At 44.9% G+C, this 24,264-nt stretch overlaps 1 protein-coding gene across 3 annotated transcripts; it reads left to right on the forward strand.

Annotated features, from left to right (window-relative positions):
* The first annotated feature begins 8,339 nt into the window (after nt 1-8,339).
* Nucleotides 8,340-23,992, forward strand: LOC108034048 (homeotic protein spalt-major). Of its 3 annotated transcripts, none has more exons than XM_017108798.3 (7): nt 8,340-9,183; nt 16,619-19,286; nt 20,056-20,216; nt 22,365-22,617; nt 22,688-22,920; nt 23,000-23,197; nt 23,444-23,992. In XM_017108798.3, the coding sequence occupies exons 2-7, from the start codon at nt 16,688-16,690 to the stop codon at nt 23,801-23,803; spliced, it is 3,804 nt and encodes a 1,267-aa protein (XP_016964287.1). In that variant the 5' UTR covers nt 8,340-9,183; nt 16,619-16,687; the 3' UTR covers nt 23,804-23,992. The 3 variants fall into 3 exon arrangements, with proteins under 3 accessions (XP_016964287.1, XP_016964286.1, XP_016964288.1); XM_017108797.3 differs by lacking the exon at nt 8,340-9,183 and adding an exon at nt 15,493-15,764; XM_017108799.3 differs by lacking the exon at nt 8,340-9,183 and adding an exon at nt 15,498-15,570.
* Nucleotides 23,993-24,264: the final 272 nt, after the last annotated feature.

Below are 24,264 nucleotides of genomic sequence, written 5' to 3' on the forward strand. Positions count from 1 at the left end.
GACCCCTGGGAATGGAATGGAAATTCATCGAAGGAAAGATTCATGAGCTTTTCTCCCACCGTTCATTAGCCATGCAAAGCGTGTGTCCGAATTTAATTTTAATCAAAATCCAAATTATATGAAAATCCAATAAAAATCTGGAAAAATGGAGGCACTTGCTCGCATTCTAATCAGGACGGTGAGAGGAGTCTTCTCCACAGGTGCGAGGGTGGAGGCAATTTTGGGTTTATTTTGTGTGAAGCGGGACATAAACTATTTCACATCTCTTTGTCGGCCGCCGGCTTTCTTTCATGCTCGGCTTATAGATATGGCGGGAAATCAATTTTAAGGTAGTAATTCTCCTAGCCCATTCACGTTGTGAATTTTGATTCGGCCGAGGTGAGATGGATCAAAGAAATGTGATTTCAGGTATTTTCCTGTTGCATGAGGAGCACATCGTTAATACATGAAGTACAAATAAATAAATGTTGTTTCCTCATTTAAAACTAAAGTCTTTTGAGCAGTAAAAATCCCTTTAAATTTGTTTCAATTTTTTTTCTTTTTATTTAATTTAGACGCGTTCCTTTAGACATTTTTATGTCAGAAATTTATTTTTTCCCGCTTTGCGTATATGGTATAGGTAATTTCGCTTATGCTTATAGCATTGACTCAATAAAAGTTTTAGGCTAAATCCGCTCATAAGGATTCGTATGAATGGATGGGTATACGTTCCCTTGAGCCCCTGCATTAAGCAAATGAGTTGCGCTCTTTATGATGCACTGAAGAAAAATACAGTCATCTGCTTTTCTTGTTTAATGCGAATTGTTTTTATTTATGTTTTCGTTCGCTGAAGAAAATAAAATCTTATAGCTAGCTTAATCTTCCCTTAATTTAATCCTTAAATTTCAAATCAAAAGAACATTTTTTTGTGCAGTAGAGTATTATTTCCGTGCTTATTTGAGTTTCCTCCAACTGCTTATGAATTAGCTCACGGGCCACGTTCCTTGAAGCAGGCTTAAGACTTTGGCACACTCCACCCCGCCCCCTGGCCTACCACCCTCCCACCACCCACTCACCCACTCACCCGCTTTCTCCCCATTGTCGCAACGCCCATGCAAAGCTTATTGTCGCTGGTAATTCGAGGGTTTTCTGGGGGTGCCACAGGGGTGGGTGGCTTTTTTAGCGCGGAGGGTGCAGGCTGCAGGGTGTCATGCGTGTCGGCAAAACATATGCATAATTATTTAATTGAATTAAACAATTTCGTAAATGGTAAATGATGCGACAATATGGCGGCGTCACTTCTGGGCCCCGCTCCACCGGAAATTTGCATAAATACATAATTATGGACTTCCCCGACGGTGTGGCAATATACGTATGTACGTACGAGTGAGTGCGTGCGCAATAAAATTTGCATGCCTGGCAGAAAAAAGCTTTTACGCTTTGAAAACCAGAAACTGGAAGGAGGAAGGAATGGAAGACACTAGTCCTTGTCAGTCGAAGATTTTGATGCGTTGGGGATGAAAAGTTTTGGCTCGATTTCGGCACTGAATGGATCATTAAATCCGCTAGTGGTTCAGGCAAATTGAAATCCTTTAAGGGAATCTGTATATTTACCATAAATTTAATTCGGCACATCTGCGTTTTGCACGGAAAATACAGTTTGCTCAAGCTTAATTTAAAGGAATTTAAGACATTCAGTTAAAAGTAGAAATAACATCACATAAAGAAAGATAATGAAAAAACTATAAATATTTTAAGAAAAACTAAATTGAGTTTCTCACAATCAAATGGACCCCTAATTCCCAATGTTTCTTACTTGACGCTCACAATAGTTCCCCCTTCACGTGACAGAGAGTTATGCAAGGAATTATTTCTTTTGCGGAAACATTCATAATCTTCTTATAATCCGAAATGAAAAACCAACCTATAGCGTGGAGTTTATTTCGAAATTGTCACAGCATCGGATGAGAGACGGAAATGACGAGGAGGGAAGTTCCTGGTGGATGGATATGAAATGGAATCATAACAGGATCACCGGTAACAATGGATCTGGGGATGGCCCGTGTATCTGTATGTTTGTATATGTTCATTCCGCCTAAACAAATATCTCGCTCGAGAGCACAACAAAATGTCGGGATCAGTTCCACAGGAAAGAGTTGGGCTCTCTACTCCATTTAGAACTCAACCCATTCACCCCTCAGTTTAGGAACCCCTTGATTTCAACTCTTTTTTAAATTTGTCACAGTTGAGAAAAGACTAGCTTATAGAAAAGCAACAAATGCTGAACAAAAGCTAAACAATTTGTTAGACTCGTGTGACATCGCAACCAAAAACAAAGCTGGTTGGTGTTGTTGTTTTGTGGAATAGAGGACGCTACTAGTGGCCCAATTTCGCTTTGGAGGGGTGTGGGGACTCCAACGTGCCATTGACCTGATTAACATAAAAATGCCCGCAGTTTTTCCTTTTTTCGGTGGGTTTTTCAATTTGCTGCTCTCGGTTTCAGTTGTCTGCCCATCTCTTTCACCCTCGAATACACATGTATCCAGATATATGTATACTCGCCACTATATAAGACATTTACACCCATACGCAATGGAAATTTGAACGGGCGTTGGGGAAACAGCAGCTGGCAAAAAGTGAAACTGCGAGACGATGGCGACAAAAACGCCAGACCCAGACAGAGTTAAGGGGGTGCCAGGGGTTAAGGGGAGGGGTTTGGGGTAGTGCAGGGGAAGGGGCGGCGGACAGACATGGGGGCGTGGACGGACAAAGTTTTTTCGGCGGGAGTTGCCACTGAGGGCAGAGCAATTGGCAAGGACTCTCGCTTAGAAGCCGCCGGAAATGGTCCCAGACAGACAGAGATGACTGTCAGGAGTGCGACAGAGAAGGGCAGAAACACACACATGTGCATGGCCTAGATGAACACGAAATACACACGGATATATACTTTAACTTTCTATTTTTCCACCTTTCAAAAATCCATTCGATCGGACGAATATTACCAATAAGTTTTGATATTCTGGCTTGCTTGGGTATTACATTATTTAAAATATTTTTACTTTTGAAACCTTACAGACGTAGGTATAAATGTGTCTAAATTTTACTCAGGGGCCCACTATGAAGTTTTTCTTCAGTGCAGGACCACAGTCCCCAGCAGCAACAGCATTTGCAAAGGCAAGGACATCCCTTGCGAAAGGATGAAGGAGGGGGAAAGATGGGGCCCAGTCTCTTTCGTCACTCTTCGACGCATCCTGAAACGAAGGGGAATCCCCCTCATAATGAAACCAGCTAATATATCTTGTTGACGTCGCCAGCAATGGCAACAAAAAGAAGGAAGCGCCACCAGAAAGCCAGGACCCAAAACCCAGAGCCGAAGCAGAACAGACATGTCTATTTTGGACCTTATCGATTTTGTCGGGGCCCTGACTCTGCCGGTTCTGGGGGCGGTGGGATGCGGGGCGTGGCCGGAGGGTCTGGGTGCTGCGAAGGCCCCGAAGAAGCCCGGCTAAATGGGCCAACATTTAAATGCAACAATTGTCATTAAATTTTCATCGGACGCAGGCGAAGGGTTCGTGTAATGATACATTTAAAGCAACTTTAAGATACAGCTGCTAGATCAAGGTCCAGACATTACATTATTACTGAAAGAAGCTCATTTAACGGACCTAAATAGTATCTACTTATTTTACTTTCTTGTGTTTTTATATATTTAAATTAGAAATTTTAATAAAATACTTAAGTTCGACATTCATTTATGCTATTTTTTCTGGGTAATCCAACAAATATTTACGTTAGGTATCACTTAATTAAAATAAAACAAAACCTCTTAACTAATTTAATAGATAAGGTAAAAATTTATTTTAAGTTAAATACAAAAAATAATGAAATAAATAAGGGACGATTCCTAGTTTTTTAATGACTAAAACAAAAATGGTGTAAAATATGTGAAACCTATAATTTATTAAACGCAATAATTACGGAATAATTAATTGAAATAGATAAAATGCCTTAAAGAAATATTAGTTTATCCCCCATTGCCACAGCTATTGCCCAAGAATTCAGTGAGTCCCTCGATCATCTCAACATATTTGCTCAACGGCTTTTAAAATATTATTCATATAATTTATGTGGGCTGGAAATTCCTCAGCCAATTCAAGTAGTTCCCCGACATCTGCTGGCCACTTGGTTTGCGACTCCCCATTCGGGGCGGGACTTTACCGATCTGCTCCGATTGAACATGTGGCTGCCACGAGCCAAGTGAGTTTGTCCCCTAAAATGCTTTATGCTGCTTTATTTTATGAATTCCATTTTCATTAGGAGAGAATGCAGCGCCACATAAATTTGCCATTAAGTATTCGAGGCGAAGATGGTTAGCGGGGCGGCGGAGTGGGCGTGTTAATTGCCAGCGGCAGCCGCAAAAGTTGAGTTATGACTCGAAGTGGCCGAGTTGAGTGAAAAAATCGATGGAGGCACTTTAAAATGGGCGCCAAACCAAACAAGGACAACACTGGCAGTCTAGCAGTCGATATGTATCCAGCAGATACATTTTGGCGCTCTCCCTCGCACTAACAAACTGCTTTCGAGTATTTACCTAAGCGAAAAGTCGCCCGGGGCGGGGAGGAGGAAGTCCTGTCCTGGGTCCGCATCCCTTCGCTCTCCCTCTCTCTTTGCACAACTATCTCTTAGTTTTCCTTGCGATATAGATTTTATGCCGCCCCACAAGGAATTCTTTTGCTTCGTTTAAGTGTGTAAATGTTTTCTCGCTCGGAAGGAGCAAATTTCGTCGGCTCCTTTTTCGCCAGAATTTGCCAGGGAATTTGTTTATTTGTGTGAGTTTATCTGTGCGAGGCTGTTGACATTGGTTTCCAGTTTACAAAGAAATCGATTAAACGCAATCGGGTAAATGGCCCAAAGAGCCGGAGCCAAGAGCCCGCCCCGCCCACAATCGGCCCGAGACAAGGTCAACTCTTAAATGCCTTGCCAGCTTTGGGGCTTGTCTCTGTGCTTTTCGGGAAAATTTAATTTTGTTCTAACCGGACGTTTAAGAGAAGAGCCAGTAGAAAGGTTATGTATTTTTAATCAAGGCTACTGAAAATAAACAAAACTCAAGAAAAGTAAGAACTTTAAGTGTAACAACTGCAAAGGCAAGGAATGCAAACACCAACTGACCAGAAAGAAGAATCCTAATTTAAAGTAAACCTGAAACATATCTTGTATTTATACAAGCTTAGCAAAATTATCAATATTTATGCCAGGGATAAAAATAACTGGCAGAGCATAGATAAACATAACAAACATTGGAACATTTAAAATCACAAAGATAGTATCTTTAGTTTAAATTAATTACAAGACTGAAATCAATCTCTGAAAGGAAATAAACAAGGGGAGACCAAACTAAACACCGAAAATATTTGGAAGTACTAAACCCGATTGAGCAGAAAAAAGAATTCTAATTCAAGGCAAGGCCTTTGAAAACCCAAACCCTTCGTATATATCGGTTCCCCTAAAAGTGTCATCGTTAACATAAATCACTGGAAACATATCAAAAAACCATTTAACCCACACGCGGACAGAAAGAACCTTTGGTACTGGTAAGTACTTAATTTTACGGCAAATGGGAAAAATAAAAATAGAGAACTTTTCCAGCTTTAATTTCAATTTCAATTTATTTTATTTCATTTCCCGCCACACGTGAGATATAATATACTGGAGACCCAGCAAACGATCTCGATCAAGCGAGAGACGTGAATTTTACATTTTATTGATGGTCGGATGGGTAAGAGCTGGGAATTAGAACTGAACTTGTGGCCGAGTGCCTAATGAGTCGGGCAATCAGACGTGACCGAAAAAAGTATCTTTCTTTTAGTATGAGAAAAAAACGCTTTAAATGACACATTTTACGGATAAAAAAATATAGTATTAAAACACACCTAGTGTTGCCAAATTCCCATTTGTTTGGTCTCAAATAAAATATTATTTCCCACAAGAAATATAAATATTTTAGTAAGCAGGAACGAAACCTGCTTTCTTCTCAGATCCCACCGACATCTCCCATAACCTTTCCCAACCTTCTCACGTTCTCTTATCGCAAATGGGAGGAAAAATGGGGAAACCGAAAATTATAAAAGATGTTCCACAGGTTCCTTGAGGTTTCGGTCTTGAGGCTAGGGTCAAGCGGAGATTTGTCGCGTTCGCTGCTCAAAATGTGTGGTAATAATTTATTCCAAAATGTAATTATGTTCTGGTCGGGAAAATGCTTTGATTTGTTTTCCTCTCCCTCTCTATATGTATCTTCCTATGAATTTTCTCGTAAACTTTTCTGTGTTCGTTAACGATTTTTATGATTGTGGAGACAAATCGGCGTCATCAAAAATTGTTGGACGGAAAACGAGTTTTGGAATGATTTGCATAGAAATGCCACTTGTTGTCCCGCTCTGTTGCCGTTGCCGGAGTGAGAGGGAAAGGGCAAAACCGCCATGATTATAGAAAAGATCTTCAACCGAGTTCCAAATGGGTTTCGTGTTTGATTTCGTTTTTCTGGGGGTATTCTTTTGGGATAGACGACTTTGTGTGGGGCGATTTCTTAGACTATGTGTCTGTAGATAGATGCTGCCATATTTTCCCAATATCATCCTATCATTTATTCATTTTTATATAGGAATAATGTAGTTAAGTTGGCTATTAATTTGAAATTCCCTGTACGGTTTGCTTTAAGCGGGATCAAGGGAGAGGGTTAGTTATTATTTGATATCATCATACGCGTATGTATGGGTAAGCAGGATCTGAATTTTGAAGTAGGGATGGTCATGGGGGTTGGGAAAACAGGACGCATCTTTGTTTGCGATGCGTGTGCTCTTTGTTTGATCAATTCACTCGGTTTCATTTCGTTTCCATTTTTCAATTCAATTTTTATAACAGCCATTTTGAAATTGTTGTTGCCAGTGGGATGGTTTTAGTAAATCATAAGTGGCAGCTGCTACCCCTTCCACGGTTAGTTTTCAGGGTGCCTTGTAGCTACTATGCAGATTTGTAGATACATATACTGTAGTATGTGCAAGCAGTACGTGATGCACTCAATCGAAATGAAGCGAACTGAAATCAAATCAAATCCAATCGAATCGAAATTAATGTACAGCATTCGTGTGACAAGCACAAATGCATAATTCATGGCATTTTAGGGAATATTTTTGGAGGGTTTGGGATCATCGGATGGAAATTCTGCATAATCGATTTAGGCTAATGTCTTGAAAACCTTTTTTTAATACCAGCTCGATAAGGAACTGAAATTAAACAATAAAACCCTAAATTATTTTATTGCCTAATACAATTACTTAACCGTAAAAATGCGCTTATTATGTAATGCTGAATTACCTTAGTTTGGTTTGATACTCGTAAAAGTTCGGAGAAAATATTTATCAAAATGTAAAAACAAGGTTTTGATATTTTTTATCTAGTAATTTTGTATGATTTTGTGATATTATTCATATTAAGCCTTAGTTCTATATGAATATAGAAATCATATGGCCCTTAAAATGTATCTAACTTTTTCAAAATATCTTCCGACAATCTCAACCCAAAATGCAATTAATTTTACGCTGAAATCAATACAAATGTATAACATAATATAACACTCATTTTGTAGATAGGGCTTAAATCGTGTTCTAACCTCTGACATCTCCCAAAAACAACGAAAGTCAATGAAACCGCTCCAACGGGAAATTCCCGTCGGCAAATCGTCGGCCAATCCGAAATCCGTGCTGGGAAAAAGGACAATCGGCGGCCAAGACGCCCTCGAGGAAGAAGGAGCAGGAGCGTAGGAACGGAGGAGCGGCGGCAGCTGCCATAAGGGAAATATGGATAAATAAAAGAGCGGCGAGCACATAAAGGAAAATATGATTGGGATGCCCAGCCAACGGGGGAAGTCTCAAAAGGAGAAAAAAGCAGAACAAAGAATAAGGTCCTGCGTCGACGTTGCTCCGCCTAAAGTTGTCATAACTTGCTATATATGCGTTTTTATTTATTTGCCGATCCGCTGCGCACGTTCATAAAAAACGAAGACGTTCCGTCGGATTGCTTTTATGTGTGTTTCTCTCTTCTCTCTCCCGGAGGGGGAGAGCGGGTTAGAGCAGCACAGCTATAGGGGTTCCACACCAACAGCCCTGTTACGGCCGGCCTAACATTCGAACTGCAGTCTTATACGCCACTTCCCCAGCTGTTAGCCGCTAACAGCGGCGGAGAGAGGAGAGCCAGCCAGCGAGCGAGAGCGGCGGCAGCTTTCGCTGCTGCGAATTTTGGCGGCCACGGCGGGCAACTCCTGTTTTTTTCCCGACTGCGCTTCCATAGAGCGCCGTCGACGCTCCGGCTCGCAGGACGTCGCTGCCTCAGTCGCCATCGCCATCGCCACTGCCGCTCCGCCACTTGCTCTCCGGCCGCGCGGGGGCGCCACTCGCAAACGCAGTCGCCAAAAAGGACACTCGTCTCCTCCGCCACTCAGCTCGACTCGACTCGCCTCGCCTCGCCTCGGTTTCGAGATTCTCGTTTCGCACTCGTTTCCAGCCGAGAATTCGATTCGATTCCCGATTTCGATTCTGGCCATAGTTTCAGTCGGCGAGCCAAAAAGCAGCCTGCCAGTCGAGAGCGCCTTTCCCAGAACTCAGAACTCAGAACCCAGAACCCCAGTTAACCTGCTAGCAGCACCATCCAGAACTGAATCCCAAGGATTGCAAGCGCCACTTGGGGTCTAACGGTACCGCAGTGCGTTTTTACTACCGCCGCCTCCGCTGCTACGCATACATATACACATACTCTTGTACATGTGCGCACACGGACGCGCCGTGGTGTGCGTGCGGGGGGCGGGGGCATGCGTGCGAGTGTGTGTGTGGGCTGAGCGGTCGCGCGTGTTTAATTAATCATAAAATATCCGTCACAAGCCGCAAAAGTAAAAGTAACTCGCCAAAAACAGCAAATCAGATATAAAAACAAACACGGTCAGGAGAAGGAGGAAGGAGGGGCTGAGGAGTGGGAGGGGGACGGCGAAAGGGGGGTAATGTGCAATAAACGCGATCTTGGAACCAACTATGTTCTGTGCAAAAAATAACTCTGCTTTTCCGACGGCATCCGCGAGATACTAAACATCGTAAAATAATGCTTACCAAAGGATACTAAGTGCGAAAGGAGGAAAAAGAGCCACCGCGCCAAAATCAGGTGAGTTTTTAATTTCTTTCTAACTATATTAAGTTGTAATTAAACTATATTTAATTTTCCAAATTTATAAGTCGGCATTGGTAAGCTCCCAAGTTAAATTAAGTGAGTAAGTGATAAAATATCTCAAAGTTTCCAGTATCTGAAAACTACATTTAGTAACTTAAGATATTTAGAGAGGGTTTAACATTTTAGTACTTAAAACTCAAAACTTATTCTTCTGAAACAACTAACAATCACAAAAAGTGCAGTATCTCAAAGTTAGAGCCACGTTTATAGAAACTTTTAAGACAAGTGGAAATATGAATACATATCGTTCGGCTTATGTTATAGTATTAAACAAGTGGAAGTGCTTGGAGAACAATGAAAAAAACTTGTCACACAACAACTTTAATAAATTAAAACCAAAATTCAGTTCATAGGAAACTATCACATGTCCCCAAGGAATGTATTATATTTATTGTGTAGTGTCAGGAAAAAGAAACTGAAGTAATAAAATTTAAGGGAAATAGTGCGCATAAGGTCTTGAATAATTCTGGTGATTTTGGGAAAGAACTGTGGCAGGTTTCAACCCCTTCAGTTGAGAGAAATCCGACTTGGATCTGCTTTCCCTTCGATTTGCTTAATGTGCAACTGAGCGTAAGGAAACGTTAATTTGAAAGAAGTGTGAGATAGGTTTTTGTGAAGAAAAATATATCAACGAAATGGTAAATTTCGTTATAGTATTTGGAAGCCTAAACACTGTTTTTAGTGTCTTAAATTGCTCTGCATTTTCCATTCCAGTTACCATAAATCTTAGTAAGTACTCTTAACTTTTTAATGGTAAGCCAGAACTACGCGCTTAACTTAAAGTTCAAAAAGAGTGTGTAAAAACCCGAATATGTTAGAGAGTTTGTATGATACATGCAAAACACATGCTCGATCATATAAGAATCGATCTTTCGATTGTTCTATTACACCCATAGGTTAACAAGTAGAAATAACTAGTATAGCATACATATCGGTATATCACACAACTGCACTGGTGGGTTGGATAGTTTTTGTGTCGCTCGCTCGGAACAAATCAAAAGCAACTTATGTGTATCTTCATATAAATCAAATATATTGTCCTGATGGATGTTGACTCCTCTTGACGCACACGAGTGCTGTGACTTTGAAATATGTGTGTGCACAAACACACTTGGCACCTGAGTAACCTACAAATTGGAGAATACATGCTGCACTAGATCGAAATAGAGCTTGGGGCTACTTTTCCATACTGCGCCCCTGACTCCGCCCCTGACCCCTCCCTTGACTCTCTTGCCTAGATTATTTAACTTTGACACTTTATGCGAGGACATGGAACTGCAACGGAGCAGCTCGAAAGTTGCATGTTGGGCTTATGTCAAAGCTAACATAAATACAACATCTTTGTGCCCCAAAGGTGGCCGATGGGCGGGGTCAAGGGGGTGTGGCTGCGACATGGGCGTAAGGTCGCTGGACCTCGCTCTTCGGTGCGGAGTCCGTGCCCAAGGATATGACATGGGATGTGTGCTCGGGTGTGTGCTTGTTATGCAATGACAACAACATGAGCAAGTCGAACAATATCCCAAGCCAATGGAACAGCATCAAGAACATGTCAAGAAGAAAATTAACATTGGAATAGGGCAACATGGCTTTCGTTGGGGGAGAAAGATTCTCGGAGACATTGGCCATCTAGGGTTAAACGAAAAGATGACAGGTGTCAAGTCAGTGTGTCACAGATGCATCGATTCATGGGGGAAATGCAGTCTTGTGCAAAGACGCTAGAACAGTTTCAATCCAGTCCAAATTGGTGCAATAAATATCTCACAATCATGTACTCTGCTGCAAACCAGATACAAAGATACATGTAGACTACGGACTGGGGAAATTCTCCTCGAATAGCCCTCGTGCATTTATTGTTTTATTGTCTTAATTAATTTATGAGTCGCGCGATTTCGTTTCATAGTCTATTTTTTGTTCCTTCCTCGTTTGCCTGGCGATAAATTCATTTGTAAAAATTCGAAGCGCTTTAGTCAGAGTCTATCTCTCATTTTTCTCGCCTACCACTTGGCTTTCCACACACCCCTTACCCCTTTAGATTGTATTTTTGATATAAAATTTATTTTCATTTTAATAATAAATACGACGGCAGCGAGGAATACTAAAAACGAGCGGGCCAAGCGGACGCGGGACGAATGAAATATTTATTTTGTGTTATGACAGAAATGTGCGGCCATAGACGCTATATAAAAATGTATCTATCGGACAGACCCTTCCCCAGCCCCTCGACCGTGGCTTGCGGCATATTTTGTAGCTTTTGAATGCGAATATTTGGCGAAAATGTTTTTATTATTCGCAGCGTGATTCTGTAATGTGGGCCATTGAATCCGACGCAGCCCATCCTCGCATGCGAATCTATCTGTCTATATATCAATCCATCTGCACCCCGACCTCCCCGGTTTTTAGATCAGCGGGTCTTCAACTATGCGGCTATATCATGCATTTTTGCATTTGTGAATTTTCAATTTAATTCCGCTCGCTAATTCAATAAACCGCATAAATTGAATTTTTATGGCTTATTCGCTGCGCAAGTTTATTAGTTGGATTCCATTTTAGCCGATTTGCATTTTTTAATGTTTTTTGTCTGGGTAATAAACCAAATTCGATTCATATTCATCAGCTTGTGCTGAACTACGGAAATGAATAACGAAATTTGACTGAATTAATATCAAATCCCATTTACTAAATTTGATTTTAGCCCGGATCCGCATGAGTGGCGGCGGAATTACCAATTATTGAAGAAAAATAAATAATCTTAATAAATACTTAAATTATAATTTTAATTGAAGCTAATATACGAATAGCAAAGAAAAATTCTAAAAAAAAACTTGATCATCTTGTATTAATATTTTGTATACGAAAAATAACATTTAGGTAAATTTCAAACGAAAAAGCATTCGTACACAGAGAAAATATTGCTATGATGCGCAACATCTTAGGCGTACAACCAAACTCAAACAATGTTCAAAAATAACGTAAAACGCTAAAAAAAATTTCAATAAAGTTGCTTTTTTACTTTTAACCGTTTTTTAAGGAATACCAATGTTGTGTTTTTTATTTAAGTAACATTTAACTTAGGTCATTCTCATAAATTTTTAAAGTATTTAATCTCTTCTCTTCTAAGTACTTTTTAAATTAAGGATTTGCTGGTTAAATCCCTGAAACCCTTAGTAATGAAGCCACCAGACAATGGCCTCGCCTTGCTGACATTTCCTGCAAAAATAAAACCGTAGTTCAAGAATGTGGAAACCAAGTCTCCCCCGCTTCGCTGGCCTTTTTAATTGCCAAAAATGGAAGCAGAGCGGACCAACACAGAAAGGTAGAAACAGAATGTGGCTATTTGAACGCAATTATTTCCCTCGTTTATGAGTAATTAAAACGAAAAGAGAGCGGGACGAGACTGGCAAAATATCAAAAACGGCCAGTCGTGTGTGGGCGGTGCGGGGGCGTGGCAGGGGATAAACTAGTGTCCAACACACACACACGTGGGCCTGTGTGAGTGCCCTGGTACTTTGCATAGATTGTCCACTTTAGATTAAGCCATGAATAATTTATGTGCGTCTCTTATGATTTTAATTGTTTGCAATGGCAGCTTAACAACTCCACCAACAACCCCGTATTATTCCCTTCAAACAAAAACGAAATGGCAAGGAGCAGAAGAATCGAGTGGCGAAAGCGGAGGCAAAAACAAAGTAGCGGCCCAAAAGCAAATGCAAAACAATACAAATTCATCTACAAGGCTTTTTTAATCGGACTCCCCTGTCTGTGTGCGTATCTGTGTGGGCTGGGGCCTCGGTGTGTGAGTGGTCCTGTCCCTGTGTGCGCTTGGGTATCTGAACTTGCCTTCTTCCCAGGCCATTAATTCACTTCCAGACCCTGCCCTTCTTTCTGCCCCTCTCCTCCGCCACACACACATTTGCATTCCCCCTCACAGATACGCACACACACAGCTCCAGGCAGAGGTGTGTGTGGCGCTTAACCCCCCGCTGGGCTCAACTGGTTGAACTGACCGTCGCCGTCTGGCAGCGTTCCGTTTCGCTTCTTTCTCAAAAATTATATGAAAATTATACCAATTCAACTCATAAAATTTTTTCAGCTTAATAAATTTGCAGACATTTTGTAAGGGCCCCCTGGAAATGGGAATTCTGGGCTGGTAACTGGTGACTGGAACTCGGATCGCCCCGGGTTCGTTGTTGTTATTGGCTGCCCCTGTGGCTCAGACATATTTTGGTTGGGAAGCGAGAGGCTTTCATGCAAAATGGTCAATGCTGAAGTGGCCTTAAGTCCCCGGCTTCCCACTGTACCACACAAGTACGCGTACGTCGGGGGAGCGCTAACCAGACGCAGTTGCCTCGCTTAAGCGAAGCTCATAAATTCGCCTCAAACAATTCCCACTTTTTTGCCCTGCTCTTCCACCGTTTTTATTTCCCATATTTTCTTGGCTCTTTTGGAAAGTCCGTTCAGTGGGAGGAAAAAGCGTGGGGTTCGGGTTCACCTTGCTGGAGTTTTTCTATAAGCCCGGCGTATGTCAGGTGAAACTGGAGTCGCTATTTATCACACAATTCGCCGAATGTGGGAAAACCTGATTTTGTTTTGTATATGTAATCTACCAATTTAAATATATATTTATTTCAAAATGAAAATATCTCTCATTGCTTCTTATCGATTGTGATATTTGGTTGTTGAATAGAGCGAATAGAATAGAACAATGTTATTAATTTTTGTTGAAGATGACTATGGAACCGTTTCCATTGTCCTAAACAATATAAAATTGTGCTTACAATTGTAAGATAGGTTTTATTAAGGAGCATGCATTACCCTTGGGTTATTGCCTTCTTAAACGTGTAAGCTTTCTTCATTATAATTACCGACAAGTCAATAAACCGTATCTATGCATTTTGTATAGTTGAATATTACATTTAAACTCAATTTTAATGCTGACAAAGAGAGCTCAGTATTATGTAAGCTATATAAATATCCAATAATTTGTGGATATTTATTTCTTCTGTAATTTCCCTCAGTCCGTCAGAATTGGCGCTAGCTGCCCCGAAATCTCCGATCCCATAAAGTGATGTCCGCCGATGGACTGGCAGTCGTTCGTGCTCGATCGACGGTTGAAACAACAGACTTCAATCAAGATCTCGCATTCCATTCCCCTTTCACCCCCGCTGCTAGACTTCCAAAGTGTCTGTTTACGTTGGATTCGGGTTCATTCATTCGATGGCTCCTAAAACAGAGCAGCCAATTGGCCCGGATATATGTACTGTGCCATCAATCAATCAAGCGAATTGCAATGAATTTTGATCAATATCCGCTGAAGACGTTTCGAGGGGCTAAGCAGCATATGTACTCAACCATAATTCACGATTCGGCCAAATGATTGACGCCGTGTTGATTCCGGATTTACTTGAAAGACCGTTCCCGAGAGATCCGAAAGATTTAGAGTTCCTTTCGAGGGGCTGGGACCACCTGCTGACAGGAAACTTGGCTATTCCACTTTTCCCTGGGCTTTTCCGTGGAGTGACAAAGGAAATGAAGGCTTGAAACTTTTTTGATGGAATCCCACCGCAGACTTTTGGAACTTCTTAAAGCTCCACGGAGGTTACGGAGGTTGCCGAGGCAATTGCGGAAGTTTTATGTTTTTGGCTGTGCGTAAATCGCTCAAGAAATCAGCTCAAGTGGAATAAGTTGTGGCCCGGCTCACTTTAGCTTCGGTTAACACTTTCGCCCAGGCCCAGACTCTGGTTCTTTGGGGCCAACTCCGCCTCGCCAATATCCACCCTCTCCCCCCTGCATTAAACAAATTGATTTCCGATGAGCCCATCGGCATTGATAGAAATAGTGGAGTCGATGTGTGTGCGCCGATGATTTCGAGTGCGTCGAATCGATATGGCCACGCATCCGAATACGGACACTATTGTAGCTGAGCCTTCATGTGTCTGTATCTGGCGAGTGTTTACCTTCGCCAATAAATTCTGTTAATTGCCGGGAAATAATCATAAAGCAATCGGCCGTAATGCGGATGGGATACCCGTGCAAGCCCTATTTTCGGGGGTTCGGGGATCCGGAGATTCGAGGGAATCGAGAATTTGTGGCCCTGTTGAAAGTGTAACTCAGAAACGGCGTGGAATTATGTTGAAATCGATTTGCTCCGAAATTTATGCGGCGCGTACATCGAACACTTTAGCTGGGATTGGGCAACGCACGTCGGAAACTCCCCCGAGTTGGCCATTCATATACCATCTAAAGTCCGATAGAAAGTGTTCAAATTCATAGTCAAGTTTGTTTCAAAATGCCGACCACCGGGAGGTTCATGAATAACTGGTGGTATTTGGGAGTTCGCTGTGGAATCCTCCTCGCAGGGAGGCGGTTCTTCGCAAGACAACAATCCAATACCAGGATAGCTCTGGACTTTTCCAGTTTCAGCACGAGATTACAAAATACGAGAGATTTATTAAGTCCATGCAGGGGGATACACTAGGGTTACATGAAACGATGGGACATCCATGTGCCTCGTTCTGGTACGCTCCTATTGCAGAATAAATCGAATACAAAAGCTTCGGCTTGAGTCTTCCTAGCACTTCATGACCCTCTTTTGAAGTCGCTGAACGGATTATTTTTACCATGTTTATATCTCGAAAGCCGATATCTGCCGGCGTCAGGTAAATTAGGTGGAATAATTCGACAGATTCGACGCGCAAGCTCAATCATCTGGGTAGGCTGAAAGTTATGCTGAGTGATTCCGTGTAATAAATCAATAAATTACCCACTCTTACGCGAATGGCTCATGCAAAACTCTTTTGGGTTCCTCCAACCCGGTCAAGAGTCCACGCCAACTCCGTACTATCCAAATTCTCGCTCCAGCCGCGAGTCCAGATCGTAGGCTGCTATTAAGTTATACGCGACTAACCATATGCGCCCTGTTCATTTATTCAACGTCCAAAATTGCGACACGCCGCTATTCATATATTCAAAAATTTATCATAAAGTCTGACCGGGCACCCCTTACGTGACGATCCGTCTATATGCATATATAATATCTTGGTAAATAACACTGCGCAACTTGAGTTCGATGTGGGTAATTTTTTCCTGATTCTGAATTCAACATTTGCTAAGGAATGTGTATCAAATTAAAGAGTAATTACAACTATTGCACATCTTACTCTCTAACTGGATTTTGAAGTACTTTAACGAAGTCAAATACTATTTAATAAATACTTCTCTAAAGATAGAGATTACATACCAATACATTTATTTTTCTCCAACCGAAATACCCAAACCTTTGTATTTGCTGACCAGTGTTACTGGCGGGAAAATCGGAAAATGTGCGTTTCTCACTAGATTTTCCCTATATCTTCTCCCCTTTCGTTGCCAGGGTGCAGTCCATGAGCAGACTTCAGCGGCAATTGGGATCAGGAGGTGAGCGCTTCCGATCGAGAGGATAATGTGTTCAATATTTCGCAACCGCATCAATTACCGAGGGACCGGCGGCACCAGAAGCGGCAGCGGAGAGCGGGAAAGGGACCGAGACAGGGATCGAGAGCGGGAGAGGGACAGGGACGCCCTGCTGGCCAAGGAACTGGATGCGGACAGCAACAACAATGGCACCGAGCCGCAAACTGAAACGGAAGCGGTTCCGGAATCCGACACGGAAAGGGAAGTGGCCGCGGAGCACGGCGAGGATCACGGGGACTTGGAGAACAGCAACGAGGCCCTGGACCTCTCGCTGATCTCCTCCAGCGGTCGGGAATCCCTGCCGGGCAGCGGTCACGTCTCGCTGGAGGCCCTACAACATACCAAAGTGGCGGTGGCCCAGTTCGCGGCCTCTGCGATGGCGGGTAATCACCAGTCCGCCGACTTGGCCATGGTGCAGTCCACCATCTTCAATGTGCAGCGGCAGCATCTGATGCAGCTGCAGCTCATCCAACACCTGCAGAGTCAATTGAAAAGGGCCGAGGCAGTCGCTTTGGGCAGGCAATCCCACAGCGACGAGGAGGAGGACGATCCGGAGCCCAAGAAGCAGCCAGCCAATGGTCTGAAGGAGGAGGAAGAGGAGCAAGAGCAGGAGCAAGAGCAGGAGCAAGAGCAGGATCAGGAGGTGGAGCCGCGACGGGGGGAGAGTTCAAAGACTGACAAGAGGGCGACTGAGGAGAGGAAGACGGAGCCGGAGGGCTACCAATCCATGATGTGCGACATCAGCTCGAGTCTGGCCTCGAGCATCATCACGAACCACGATCCCCCGCCAGCGCCCAACGAGCCCAACTGCCTGGAAATGCTGCAGCGGCGAACGGAGGAGGTCCTGGACTCTGCTTCCCAGAGTCTTCACGCCGCCCAGATGCAGGAGGAGTACTCGGAGTACGCCTCCAAGGAGGCCCAGAGTCGCGGCGAGATCTTCAAGCACCGCTGCAAGTACTGCGGTAAGATCTTCGGCAGCTACTCGGCCCTGCAGATCCATCTGAGGTCGCATACCGGCGAGCGGCCGTTCGTTTGCAACGTCTGCGGCAGTAAGTTCACCACGAAAGGCAACCTGAAGGTGCACTACCAGCGGCACACGCAGATCTTTCCACCCATGCTGCTCCCACCAGGAGTGGCGCCCAACGTGGGGCACTCGGGTCAGGGTCAAGCACAGGCCGAACAGTATCCCATTCGCTTGCCTTTTGTGCCCCCGGGGGGTCCGTCGAATCAGGAGCAGGTTCAGCAGCAGATGGAGGAGCCGGAGGATGTCAGGCAGGAGGCTCCGACTCTACTTCAGCAGGCGGAAGATCTCAGCAAACCTGTAGAGAGGGAAAAGGAAAAGTCCCACTCTCCTGTGGTGCGAGTCAAAACCCCCAAAGAGGTCAAGCCAGAGGTTCAACATCCGCCACCGGAAAAGCCTGAAAAGGAGGTTCCAAAACCGGTGGTGACTCCATCGCGACGAAATGGTTCTGTGCGAAAGCGACAGACCAGCAGTGCTGGCAGTCCTCCTCAGGAGGAAAAGGAACGAGATCTCGCCGAGCACTTGCACATTGCCAAGCTGAGACGCTCCTCCTCCAGCCGAGAGTCCCAGCCGGCGGAGTACTCCCTCGCCCAAATGGAACGGATCATCGACAAGTCGTGGGAGGACCTCATTGAGATCGACAAGACCTCGGAGACCTCGAAGCTGCAACAGCTGGTGGACAACATCGAGAACAAGCTGACCGACCCGAACCAGTGCATCTTCTGCCAGAAAGTCATGTCTTGCCGCAGTTCCCTGCAGATGCACATTCGCACCCACACTGGCGAGCGTCCCTTCCGCTGCAAGATCTGCGGCAGGGCCTTCGCCACGAAGGGCAACCTGAAGGCCCACATGAGCATACACAAGATCAAGCCGCCGATGAGAAGCCAATTCAAGTGCCCCGTGTGCCACCAGAAGTTCTCCAACGGCATCATCCTGCAGCAGCACATTCGCATCCACACCATGGACGACGGCAGCGGTGGCCAGGGAGTTCCTCCGTCAAATCCTGGCGAGGCCGAACGGCTGGGCATCGAAGATCAGAACTCAAACAAGTCGCTGGGCACCTCGGACACCCTGGACTTCTCCACCACCATTTCGGACCACTCGGGTCAGAGATCTGAGTCCTCGCAGGGCGGTGATTTTGATGAGTTCATGACCATGGACAGCACTGACGACTCCAGGGACAACTCGAGTGCAGCCACAGCCACGCCCCATCCTCTGGAAAGGGAGAAAGATAGGGAGAAGGAACGGGAACGGGAGCGGAGGGTTCCCAACGATGGCTCCGATGAGAGATCCCATTCCAATCCCGATCTGGCCGGAGGACGCAGCGAGAGTGGGGAGATGCCTGCCATGGACCTCTCCTCGCCCTCCTCCGCCGCCGGTCGCATCTTCGGCACTGGCCTTGCGAATGGCGCTGTGGGAGGATCGGGTGGTGGTGGTCTTCCCATGCTCGGAATGCCTATGCCCCCCAATCTGCTGCTCATGGCCGCTGCCCGCGAGGAAATGCACGCTCTAGGTCACGCTCACGCCAAATTTCCCCTGCTGCCCTTCGGTCCACTTGGGTTCATGGGTAAGTTCCTCATTATCCTTACACTCCTTATTTAAGAACGGTTCTAAGAGTGTCCCCTTAAATATTTTTTTGGTACTTAAATAGCTAAAAGTATTGTTTCTCATAAGCGTTTGCCTATTTAAATGTATTTATAATCTAATGTAAGACTCGATTAACTCATTCAGAACGAATGGCAATGAGCTTTCTTCCGGCAATTAAAATAGATTCACTTTTCTCTGGCCTTCCGAATCGCATTGCCTTATAGTTTTATACACTCAAGTGCAAAGATGTATAAATAAATCCGGCAAACTGCGTATCTGTTCGTCGCCACACTTGACATTAACTTTCTTCTCCGTCCGCCTTCGGGTGCGAGATGACAAAGCCTCTTTGTCTGCCACCTTTGACCCCGTCAGCGTTTGCCAAGCAGCGCGGAGTGTAAGTGCGATAAATCTGCGATCTGGGCGCGACATAACTCAATTGGACCGAGACAAAGCATCCGCAGAGCACTTCGCACCACTCCACCCAGCTCCATCCCAATCCATGTCTGATATGCCTATGCCAAATTCCGCAATTTATTTATAAACATTGGCGCATTCCCGAGCCGAGGCCCAGAGGAGAAGGCGATCGAGCAGCGATCTGTCGCCTCATTATGTCACAACCTTTTACGCGGATGGATATTTATTATATCTGCGATCGCGGCGAGCGCCGCTCGGCAGCACGTGGCGGGAATTATGTGTCCCCCACTGACCTCGCGAGTAACTCTTTGTCTGCATCCCGCCCCCATCCGCAGGTCTGCACCCGCCCCCCAATGTGTGCAATCTCTGCTTCAAGATGCTGCCCAGCCTGGCCGCCCTGGAGAGCCATCTGCAGAGCGAACATGCCAAAGAACCGGCGACGGGCCACGCCCTCCGCCCCCATAGCAGTGAAGCTGGATCGCCGTACGGTGCCAAGGTAAGTGGTAAAATCTCTGTCACAATATACTGTTAGCCCCGAAGGAATCCTTACAAATTCGGGTTAATGCTGATAGAAACTTTTTTATTTGGGTACTAAGTAAATGTAGTTCGTAATAAACCCTGAAGAATTTGCGTCCCTAAGGTTCCTTCCCCTTAATTAAAATAAAATGAGCCCCCAAATAATTAAAAATACCGAAAGTGCTGAAGAATTCGCGTTGTTGCGTACTCCAGCTTTTCCTATGTTGCGCATTCAGTTTCCCTTTCCAAGGCAATCCACTAATCACTTCCATAGTTGACCATTGAGCAGCATTCCCTGCCCCAATATGGGAGCACTTACACCACATCCAGCCAGCCTAATCCCGCCTCAAGTCTCGCTTTGAGAACCAGTGCCATCTGGCGGCGGGAGAGTCCGAATCGATTCTTCGGGGCTGCCTTGGGCATGATTAATTAAAATGTTCACGGGTTCAGCTCGCTCCTGGGGCTGGCTTGATGTGGCCAAATATGGATGGAGCACGGCCCGTTTTGGCCGCGACCATACAAATTATGAGCACATTATTAATTGCCGGCGTGTTCGGCTCGTCACTGGCCGGGCCTGATTATGAAGAAATTGTGGCCAACTTGCATAGCTTCGCCTTAATTGTCGGCGTTCCGCTTTGCGGCCTCCACTCGGCCAAGTTGGGCCTGGAAATGGAGGCCCAGTCCCAGACCCCAGGCTCCCGGGTTCATCTAAGGGGAGAGAGGTTTAAGTGCCCGGATTACATTGCCCAACAATGCCATTTATTTATTAAAGTGCGTCGCTGCCCAGCTACTCAGATGGAGTGGTTCTGCGGAGGCTGCCCATAATTTAAGTACAAATGCGAGTATTAATATTTATTTCTGGCCGGGGCACGCAGTGCGGCATTGTCTCTCTATGACTAATGACATCGTTCATTATGGCTTACACTCTTGGAGTATTTCCAAAACTGAAAGCGAGTGTCTCGGCACAGGGACGGAATTTGAGGGGCGGCAGTCAACTTGAGTCAGTGGCGGGACTTCAGTGCTAAAATTGAGTTTAATATTGAAATTACCAATTCTTTGATAACAAGTCTTTGGCTTAATTTGTCTAAAATACCATTTTTAATGAAATATTTAGTAACTTAACTTCATTTTTATTTCAATAGAATTCTTAAATCTATTTTTTTATAGGCTTTCAATATTTGTTTTAGTATTTATTTATTGATTTTTGTCTGCTTTTTTGCTGGCTTGGAGGTATTATTCGGATGTAGAACTTATATTTTGCCGTCCCCTGACATCCTAGATCCGCCCCTTTTGCCTTCTTTATTTAGGTTTCAATGCGAGTGCAGTGTAAATGTCATAACGTTTTCAGTCGGTAATCAGCAAGCCGCTGCCGAATCCCCTTGCCCCTTTTTGACAACTCCGGAGGAGCGACAGACTGAATTCGTACATCTTGGGTTGAGGACCGGCCACGTTCCGATTTGCTCGCTTAGCTCATTGTTGATGATCTAGAGCAGACGCACATCGGATCGGATGGGGACGGGGATGGCCTGGGAGGAGTGGGGGTGCAGATGGGAGGTGGGCCTGGGGATCGGCCTCATCTTTTGGGCTTGAAATTTCTAAATGATTCAAAAATCTTAAGTAATTACGAGAATGCATTATGATGATGCGAAATTTACGACTCCGTCTGGTATGTTTTCGCTCTGGATCGGGGCTGGGGAGATGCATGTAGAGGAGCCTGTGCCGGATCGGTGGCGGCGTGTGCGATGCATTCAATGCAAATAAATTATGCTACGCTTTATGCAAAATTATTTAATCTTTTGTTTGTCGCGTCTGCTGGGGACACCATCCACCATCCTCACCCCTCGCCCAGAATCCCCCTTCGGCGACCAATTGTTTTGCCATAAAAATATGAGACCCGGCGGCATCGTCTGCGCGAGATAATTAGTTGGCATTATTACACGCGATACACGCGGCAAAGAGAATTGTAAATTATGTTTTTGGCTCTATCTCGGTTGGCGAAAATAAGATTATTAAGAGGCGCGGGTCTGCCGCAGCGGGATTAACGGCACATTTAACTGAAAATGCGCAGAAATTAGCGCCCGTCGCGAAAGTATCTCGCCCTGTAACTTTGCATCTCATCGCATTTCAGCTCACTCTCAATCCAAATCTGTTTGCAAAGAAGCCGCCGTCGTCGTCAGTGGGTGACAAGTTGCCGGAGCCTGCCTCCCTGCCCTTTCCCTCTGAGCATCCCCCAGCGACGCCCATCAAAGAAGATCCCGACCAGGAGCAGTCGATGGTGGAGGAGGGTGCTCCGGCTGGAGAAGGATCTGGCAATGGAGCTGGCTCGAGTTATCCGCAGGAATCCGCCGACGCAGAGCAGTCCCTGATGAAGATGCAGCTCCGTAAGTGATTTTCTTGTACCTTGTAAGCTTGATGCTGGATGCTGGAATCCTAAGAGTGTCTTCCCATCAGATGCCCATCGTTTTCCTGCCAGTCCCCTGGACTTTCAGCAGGCTTTGATGTCCGCAGGGCCTCCGACCTCTAGTTTGGATCCGCCGGTGAATAACAAGCACTTCTGCCACGTCTGCCGCAGGAACTTCAGCTCGAGTTCCGCTCTCCAGATCCACATGCGCACCCACACGGGCGATAAGCCCTTTCAGTGCAATGTGTGCCAGAAGGCGTTCACCACCAAGGGGAATCTTAAGGTACTTCAGGGGATTGCCACCATCATACTTCCTTCCTTGTTACTCACCTGAGTTGCTCTCGGATCTAACCCGCTTTCAGGTGCATATGGGCACTCACATGTGGACGAATCCGACTTCCCGCCGAGGTCGTCGAATGTCCTTGGAGCTTCCCATGCGTCCCGGTCCGAACTCGGGACAAGGTCATCCTGGCTCGAGTGCCGAACAGGAGTTCATGCAGCGAAGACCGGAGCTCTTCTTTCCCTACCTGCCGCCCTTTTTTAACGGACTGCCGCCAAAGGTAATATTGGAATTTCTTACGGGATTCAAAAACTTATTTAGAAGAGAACATGTTTGAACGCCTAATGCCATTGCATCCGAAGTTTTCTAACACTTTTGAAAGTGTCATATGGCTCACTTTAAAAGGTTTTTAGGGTAACGGGCACTAGTACCTTTTTTATTTGTAATTATGTTATGTTAAACTAGAAATATTTGTATGGTAACCCCTCCATTCCTTTATTTTTTCGCTTATCTGAATATTTTTTAGCCTGGTGAACTGAGTCCCGGCTCCTTTCCCAACATACCCCCTCCGCCTTTTGCTAACGGCGGTAAGTATCCTTATCCGCCCGGTCTCCTGGGATTCCCGGGCTTCCTGGCCCAGCACCCGTATGGGCTGGAGCGGAGGAGCAGCAGCAAGTCACCCACACCAGAGCCGGCTCAGAGTCCTTCCCTGCGGGAGGATGAAGGGTCCGGCAACTTATGGCATCCACTGAGTCGCATCAAGGTGGAGAACAATCAGAATGAGGTCATGGGCGGCTTCAGCGAGCAGGAGGATCAGCAGGAAGCGGAGGCGGAGGCTACTGGAGGGGACAACGAGGAGTCCGAGTCCCGAGATGCGGAGAAGTAACTGAGGAGGCGATGATGATGAGATCTTAGTCTTGGAACACACATGGTTTTTGTGGAGTACATATCTTGAGCATTACCCTACGCTAAGCTTCAACTAGCACTGACACAAACTCAAACACCCCCACACACATATATACGAATATATCCTTTGTGTCTATACATATATATAGTACGGATAATTGATAGCGATCTTCAAGGCATTTAAATGCATTAAGTTTAGCCGGTAAGTTGTAAAAATAGCGGGCCGAGGAACGAACTTGGCCGGGGGAGTCTCTTCAACCGGATCAGACAGGCTGCAAGGTCAGAACTTAACTAATTTTATGGCTATACCTAGATATATTTAAATACATATACCGATAAATAAACGTAATGTAAACTGTGGTAGTTGCATATAAAAAATTGAAATCGAAAACCGAAAAAATCGCGACAAGAATGATCAAAAATAAAGCCGGCGTGCGAAAT

This window comes from Drosophila biarmipes, chromosome 2L (assembly GCF_025231255.1).
Source record: "Drosophila biarmipes strain raj3 chromosome 2L, RU_DBia_V1.1, whole genome shotgun sequence".
NCBI lineage: Eukaryota > Metazoa > Arthropoda > Insecta > Diptera > Drosophilidae > Drosophila > Drosophila biarmipes.